The 8,341-nt window shown below is 43.4% G+C and overlaps 2 protein-coding genes across 2 annotated transcripts; both read right to left on the minus strand.

The window, feature by feature from the left end:
• Positions 1-866: 866 nt before the first annotated feature.
• LOC102719764 (thioredoxin M2, chloroplastic) lies at positions 867-4,112 on the minus strand. Its single transcript, XM_006652494.3, has 2 exons — positions 3,783-4,112; positions 867-1,491 (listed from the first exon to the last, which is right to left on the minus strand). Exons 1-2 carry the CDS (start codon positions 4,021-4,023, stop codon positions 1,172-1,174), a joined length of 561 nt encoding a protein of 186 aa, XP_006652557.1. The 5' UTR covers positions 4,024-4,112; the 3' UTR covers positions 867-1,171.
• Positions 4,113-4,352: 240 nt separating this feature from the next.
• Positions 4,353-8,110, minus strand: LOC102716034 (probable beta-D-xylosidase 6). Its single transcript, XM_006653556.3, has 6 exons — positions 7,342-8,110; positions 6,543-6,709; positions 6,312-6,409; positions 5,679-6,029; positions 5,183-5,599; positions 4,353-5,088 (listed from the first exon to the last, which is right to left on the minus strand). The coding sequence occupies exons 1-6, from the start codon at positions 8,026-8,028 to the stop codon at positions 4,490-4,492; spliced, it is 2,319 nt and encodes a 772-aa protein (XP_006653619.2). The 5' UTR covers positions 8,029-8,110; the 3' UTR covers positions 4,353-4,489.
• Positions 8,111-8,341: the final 231 nt, after the last annotated feature.

An 8,341-nucleotide genomic window follows, 5' to 3' on the forward strand; every position in this document is an offset into this window, starting at 1 on the left:
ATAATCATTCAAATGAAGACATGGATGATTAAATTTAGATTAGTTATTAGGACGCTGTTAGTAAGTTCATTTTTAGAGCCATTAGTTAGCTTGCCCTAAAGCTATTGGTTGGTCGCCGGCTCGCCGCACTGAGCCTATTAATCTGGCACAAGGACACATGTCACACATGGCAGGGTCAGATACTCAGGGGGTGTTTAGTTGCCAAATTTTTTTGACAAAACATCACATCGAACGTTTGACCGGATGTTGAAAGGGGTTTTTAGACACGAATGAAAAAACGAATATCACGGCTAGCCTAGAAACCGCGAGACGAATCTTTTGAGCCTAATTAATTCATCATTAGCACATGTTGTTTACTGTAGCACTTATGGTTAATCATGGACTAATTAGGCTCAAAAGATTCGTCTCAAGATTTCTTAATTAGTTTTTTGGTTTATCTATATTTAATGTTTTATTTAGGTGTCAAAAATTCGATATGATGTTTTTGATAAAAATTTTGGGAACTAAACAAGGCCCAGATGACTCAGATGCGCTCTGCGCACTAGATCGATCGCCCCCAGTTTACACCAGGGGGCCCGCTGATTGGCTCTTTTTTGTAGTCTTGTCCGCCCGTCGTTTGTTACCGCGGCCTCCGTGTATCGATTGATTTTCGTTAGCCCTAGTGGTCCTTCGGATCGGATTGTCTCCGTGTATCGATTGAACGGTGCAGTTAGTTGATCAGTTTGATCAGACGAAGGGCTAAACGCATCATGAGTTAACGACTTGAGGGCAAGGGCAAGCTCTTGTTCACCCAGTGCATTCATATTCATATTATCATATCCGACCGTAGACATCTACCAGCACAACCTATATTTCAATCGACTGTGTATTTGGAAAGCTGTAATGGTATAATTTGTAAAAGGGGTTTAATATGGTTCCTAACTTCGCAAGTCAATGCCATACGTACATATCTACAGCCACAAGAATGGACATACGTAACCAGGCTTCACGATTTGTTCATTCAACCTGCATCCTCCATCCAATTACATTTATTGGATGCAACCGAAAGCGATTCCCAATACTATCTATACACGCAGGTATATAAAAATTGAGCATGTCTTCGAGTCTTGAATGATGTGAACATTTGGACGTGGAATGCTAATTGTTCATGGGTTCCATCTGCATTTGCTTTTTACCTCTCAACAAATTTCTCGATGCATGAGATCAGTGTACTCTCAGGCACAGCTCCAATCACTGCATCTTTCTTTTCGCCATTCTTGAATATCATCATGGTTGGGATGCTCCGGACTCCATACTGAGTTGCTATATCTGGATTCTCATCAGTGTTGAGCTTGTAGCATTTCAGTTTTCCTTCATACTCCTGGGAGAGCTTGCCAACAACTGGATCTATCATTTTGCACGGTCCACACCATGTAGCCCAAAACTCAACAAGGACAGGAAACTCGCTCTCCATAACAAGTGATTGCCATGTTGACTTTGTCACATCTGGAACTACAAATAGAGAAGTATCATAATGAACAGTTCAAAACACATGAAACGATGCAACCGTAGATACAATACTAGAATATCAGCATCATATAGCTTGCAGAGAAGTGTAAATCTATTGTGAAAACAAAAGCTAACTATGGGTGGCTGACAACTGAAAAGAGAAGCTTAAAAAGCCACACTGACAGGTAATTTTTTTTTAAAAAAAAAGATATCTAGCACTATGTTCAATACATTAAAAGACATACCTACAATAAATTGGGCTAAAATACAAGTAACATATCACAGGTTTAATTGTTTTGACCTTTTGTTTCGTAGCCATTAAAAACCTTAAATCTTCAAATACTATATTATTATATTCTATGCAATGTACCATACAATCCTACATTGCTCAGATGTATTTGCCAACCAGCGAGTATATCCAAATGTTCACTGATGTGCTGTTGACCAAAGAATTATAAAAACAATAAACGAAGAAACAAAAAAAAATACCAGTTTATAGAAAGCAATATCGTAGTTGATGACCATATTACTGGAATTGTTTATATGCTATCCAATGATCTATAATCCAAAAGACCAAAACCAACCAATTTGGTTGATTCCTGGTAAAGTCAGAAAATTTATATTTCAAAGAATATTCTGGTATGAAGTGTAACAATAACATGAAACAAATTTCTGAATACATAAGTTTTAACTAAACACACTGGAAGCTCAACCACCCTATGTACAGATCATGGGTTGTGGCGTGAGTTGTAAAACCTTGGTGGTGGTGCGTTAGGGTTTAACTCTAGCACTCAGTACCTTTCTTTCTCCTTCTTAATGAAATGTTATCAGATCTACGTGTTGAAACAAATGTACAGATCATAGGTATCTCCCTCGTAAATTGGCTTATAAAATTTCATTAGGAATTCAAAACATTTATGTAATACTGCCAGATTTGCCAGCTTTATGTCTTGCACTGGAGGGAAATAACTTTTTCTTTCTAAAGGGAGCCATAAAATGCATTTAACCGCAGTTTCAATCATGCAAGTTAGATTATTAACCGGAGCTGATATGTATTCTCTTCTTTATCAGTGAAATGAGGCAGAGCCTCTGCCTATGTTTCAAACAAAATAGAAGCATGCAAGATACTGATCGTTGGATGAATTTTTGTCTTGTGTAGTTGTGTGAATGCAACATAACTAACCAACTATAAAAGAATATTAGGTTGAGTACATAGTTACCATGCTTATAGACCTATCTTATATAATATGCAACTGAATTTATGAAGTCATTTATCTTCCAAATGACAACTGGGCAAATAAGAGGCATACAAGGAAATATATTAGCTGTGTAACTCCGACAACCGTTATCAAAATTATAATTATAGTTGTTATACAAATCTATTATTCCCTCTGTTCCATATTATAAGACTTTCTGACGTTGTCTAGATTAATATATGTGTTAATGAATCTAAACATATATACAAAATATATACATTGATACATAGATAAATCTAGACAAACCCAGAAAGTCTTATAAGATGTTACGGATGGAGTACTTATTAACAATTGATCAAGGAGAAAATTTCTAGATTAATTACTTGTCTCAGATTTTCCTTAATCTTAACACTGTCCTGGTGCCCGGTGCCTTTTGAATCCCACTGATTATTCTAATCCATATAAATGTAGCCCCAGTCTTTCTCATGCTTATATCCGAGTACTGAGTGCATGAAAAGGGTGGTTTGCTCACACGTCGAGCTAGTGTGCAATGATATTGCTGCACGACAGTACGACACAGGTGCAGCGTACAGAACCATGAACAAGAAGTTCCCTGAAATGCCACTGGAACTCTACACTCGAAGCCAACTTCCTGCATGTACCTCTTGCATGCGCATACAAGTAAGCCCAGAGGTACAGGCATAGACGTTATGCTCACATACTCACGCACGCGTAGTAGCTAAATTAGCGCATCCAAACGAGATGAATGCGCTGCATCTCACGGTTAATATAGCTAAACTATCTCATCCAAACGAGATGAATGTAGTCAATGTGCTGACTCTCACGGTTAATAACTAACAGGGATGCTTCCGTAGAGGAACTACGCCTAAATGACCGAATCCTCGTGTCGAAACGAATTCAGCACCTGAATACCGACGGCAAAAAGGAAAAATCCCTATGCAGTAAAATATTGTGTGAGATCCATAAAGATCGCACCAATTGAACGAGGAAGTTCGCCACCTAATCTCGTAAACAGATCGACATCAACCCACAACCCATGTGTGAGATTCAGCACGAGCAGAAGACCAGCGTGCATACCTTGGATGGATGTGTCCTGACCCTGGACCTCGCACATTACCGACGCTCCACGGCCGCCACCCTGACGGTTCGCGGCGAAACCAGGGACCGCGCGGAGGGCGTGGTAGCGGACGCCGCGGGAGGGCGGGACCGCGCGCAGGCGGCGCGCAGACGAAGCGGAAGCGTAGGAGGAGGAGGAGGCAGCGGCGAAGGGAGAGGAGCAGACGGTCGTGGAGGAGGTGGCGAGGGCGGCGGAGGCCATGGCTGGGGGCTGGCGATCGAGACGGACGGGGGTGGAGAGAGAGTTCGAGAAGGTGGGGGAGGGAGGCGCGTTTGTTGTGGTGCGAGAGGGAGACTTGCGGGGAATGGGACGGGAAGGAAAGGGAACGTGGTGGGGGTTGTTGCGATTCCGGCTCGCGTGTGGTGTGGTGGCGATGCGCCTGCCCGCTTCGGCTGGGCCCCGCCTGATGCCTCATGCAGTACGGGCCGCACACCACCCACTGGGCCGCTAGCCCAGAAGGCACCAAGCCGTCCACTAGACGCCCCCCCGACGTCTTCGATAACAAGCAGCGAGATGAGAGTTCAAAATCTGAACAGTTTGTGCCAAATTTTATTTCATGGCATAAATTTTGCTGCAGTGAGCAATCTTATACCCAAGAAATCTTTACAGCAAGCAAGATTCTTGTACAGTTGTACAGCAAGCACGTTTCTACAAGCAAGTTTCTTTGTCATGCTTCGATGAGCAGCTCGTGTTCTTCCTCTCCCACCATCAGAACATGTGTTCCCAGGAACAGCACCCTTCTGCCTTCAGTGTTGGCTGAGCTCATTAGCTTGCAGGGATCGACAGTGATTCCCAAATCAGTGGATCTGCCAGCGACAGTATGCACACGCTCAAAGCCAACTAGTTGTTTGATAGGGGATCCAGGAAAGCTCGGTTTCGATCTTGCAAACAATAGAACAGCATGGCTCCCGTCCATGGTACCATCGTTGGAAACCGAGATGTGAACAGGAAATTGTAGTGCCTCGCATGAGGCAATGTCTTCAACTTGGGCATAATCAAGTCCATCCCTCCTTGTGTATGCAGGCTTCCTGCTGATAAGATCTGGAAGTGACGAATGGGACAAGCTAATTTTCTTTGGCGCCTGCAAGAAGCTGTACGAATATTTTGAGTAGCTCAGACCATACCCAAACCCATACACAACATCTCCTGTGTAAAATCTATATGTTCTTCCTGGGTAACCACGTGACTCGTCAGCTCTCATGTTCATATCATTCATTGGAACAGCAGTGAAGGATTCAGGGTACCAAGTTATGGGTAGCTTTCCTCCTATTATCACAGCGCACAAGATTAGCAACAGCCGCAAGTTTTCACTATGCTGCACTCTAGTGAGCTTTTGTTTATAAGAAATTTATTCACTCACCTGGGTTGTATTTGCCAAAAAGAATTTCTGGAAGAACATGTCCGCCAACTTCACCAGGATAGCCAATCCAAAGAATACTTGCAATATGTGGATCGTGCTTTGCAAATGAAACATCAACAGGACCACCACCCAAGAGAACCAACACAAGTGGTTTCTTTGTTACACCAGCAATAGCATGTACTAGATCCATCTGGCTGCCTGGAAGGAGAAGGCTCACTCTATCGTGATCTTCAGTTTCTTCAGTTAGGTTCAACCCAGCAATTAGAACAACAATATCAGCTCTTTTAGCTGCTTCAATGGCTTCACCAAATCCATCTGTTGAGTTACAGGGAACATCCTTGCATCCGGCAGCAAAGGTTGTCTGGGAAACATAGGTTTGCATGCCTTTAACAAAGGTGGTGGAATCACAAGGGACACCTGAAGAAAGTAAAATTACCATTAATATATGTAAAACAGTAAGGTAAGGCAGATGTTTGATTGATTTCGGTGGTAATACCTGTGTAGTCACCACCTAATATATATGGATCATCTGCACCTGGTCCAATAATAGCAATATGACCAACTTCACTTCTCTTCAGAGGCAAAAAACTGTTGTCGTTTTTCAAAAGGACAGCACCCTGCCTTACAGCTTCTGCTGCAAGTTCCCTATGCTCTCTTGTGCACACATTGTTGGGTCCTAATTGTGTAAACCACTGATTCCCGTTGGACTGATCAAAAAAACCAAGACGGAGCTGAACCGAGAATAGATTAAAAAGGGCATGGTTGATATCTTCTTCTTGGATCTTTCCCTTCTCAATTGCGGACTTCGTATGCCGAATTAGAAAAGACCCACAGTTGATGTCCATCCCTTGAAAAAAAAAAGGATCATAAATCATTGATAGCAACTCTCAGCAAGAAATTAGATGCTTGCTTGAAGACTATTCAGAAGTGGTTCTCAGATATTTCAGTTTAAACTTCTGATGACAATTTTGGTAAGGTGTCTCCTAATATATGCTTCTAAAGTGCTTATTGAACAGAAAAGTTTTGAGAGTTCAAACTCCTAATCTACAAAGACAGCAACATGCTTATGAAATTTCATATGAGATGCTTGGAAAAGAGAGAGAGAGAGAAGGTGTTACAGGCCACTAACCTGCCTTAAGAACAACGGCAACTGAATCTTCATCTGAGACTGTGTATGTCTGGTTTTCATGAATTATGGCCACAGCATCACAATCAGATGTAACATACCTTCAAACAATCAAATGGCCAAACATAAACAGCAATGCAGGTTTGGGCTGATATTATGAAAATTTCTGCCCATATCAGAATATTTATTTGTTCAATGATCAAGCAATGTTCTGGGCAAGAGAAAGTAGTATACCCTTGAAATCCCCATTCATCCCTAGCCTTCTGCAGGATATCTTTGCGGGCACATGCTGGGACACCATTTACCTGGTTGTATGAACACATCAAGCAACTTGCACGACCTTCCTGGATGCAGCTCTTGAAGGGAGGCTGGTATGTGTCTTCCATATCTTGCACATTAACCTGTCAATAAATGGTGCCTTCTTGCTTTTAGGTTTCATGTAAAATGAAAATTGTATTTTGATGCATTGTTTGAATATTGCACCCCAAACTACATGGAAAGGAATTTTTCAGCTGAAGGATAAATCCACTAATAAATTTAATATTTCATTAGTACCAGGATATACTCACTATTTTTTCGATAACTTGTAGGAGATATCTGTGTTATATTGTTAACAAGGAGAATAAAAGGGGTACACAAAGGATACATTCACTTTGAAACTCTTGCTTAAGAAAGTAAATCTGCATGAAATTTTCGTGGGCGTGGACTGCTCGAGTACTGTGCTAATGTGATGTCCAATATTCTATCATCGATATGCATTCATAAGTTCAGAACATTCAATTGTGTAAGCATCACGCTCTTGTACTGAGGCACCCAACAACTAAATGAGCGCAAATACTATTAGGGGCTAACTACGCAACAAATATAATAAGTTCAGCTACTCAACCAGACAGAAAGCAAGTTGGTATGTCGAAGCCGGGAGTGTTCCCAGAACAATTGTATTGCCTTGATGTAATTGATCGAGTTCAATAAAACTTCCATTATCTAAAAAAATTGGTATCTTGAACGTGGAAGGGACCAAAACATTCATCACCTTGGCATCGAAGGTGTAACGTGTAAAACCCTTCCATTTCTCCAAATCATACGCGATGTAGTGCTTGCAGCAGGCGGAGAGCATCATCCTGCCTTCCTCTCCGTAGTCCCCCTGGAACCCCTTCACATACTCAACAGAGTACGCGGAGATGACGGCGGGGTCCTCTCCCGGCGTCTCCTGGCCGCGGCCCCACCGTGGGTCGCGGAAGACGTTGATGTTGGGTGCCCAGAACGTGAGCCCGGCCTGGCCGGAGTTGTGCATGGCGCGCGCCTCCACCGCGATGGCCTGGGCCACTGTGCGCCACAGGGAGCGGTTGAACGCTGCGGCTGAGAGGATGACCTGCGGGAAGGTGGTCGCCGAGCGGACGGGGCCCGAGGAGAAGTTGATCCCCGGGCCGTTGTCGCAGACGCCATGGAGGGACTCCGACCACCACTCGAAGGGGGGGATGCCGAGGCGGGGGACGCCCGCGGCGGTGTTGGAGAGCTGCGCTATCTTCTCGTCGAGCGTGAGGAGGGAGACGAGGGCGCGCGCGCGTGCAGGGAAGGGGAGGGTGGCGTTGCAGAAGGGGTGGGATTTGGCCGCCCACGAGCCGCACGGGCGCGCATTCGACGCCGCCGCGGCTCCATCGCCCGCGCCCGCGCCGGCGCCAGCGACGACAAGGAGTAGGAGCAGGGGAAGATTGTACATGGCGGGTTTGGGACAACAAATTGGGGTTGGTTGGCTGAGCACTTTGCCCTGCTGCTTGCTTCGTTTTCCACACCACGGTGCTCACGCCACGGGGGCAGCAACCAAAGTATGAACGGAGTCTGACAAATGGAACTGTTTAGGAGGATCTTATTTAAACTACAGTATTAGCTAGTATCAATCTTATATTTTTCTTGCTTATGCTTATAAGCTAAAACTTTAATTTTTAATCTTAAACTTAGAGTTAGATTTAAGGTTTTTATCGAAGTTTATTTTTTCATCTTAACTTTTATATTGCTAAGAATATATATATATA

The sequence above is a fragment of the Oryza brachyantha genome, chromosome 4, assembly GCF_000231095.2.
Source record: "Oryza brachyantha chromosome 4, ObraRS2, whole genome shotgun sequence".
In the NCBI taxonomy this organism is placed as follows: Eukaryota; Viridiplantae; Streptophyta; class Magnoliopsida; order Poales; family Poaceae; genus Oryza; species Oryza brachyantha.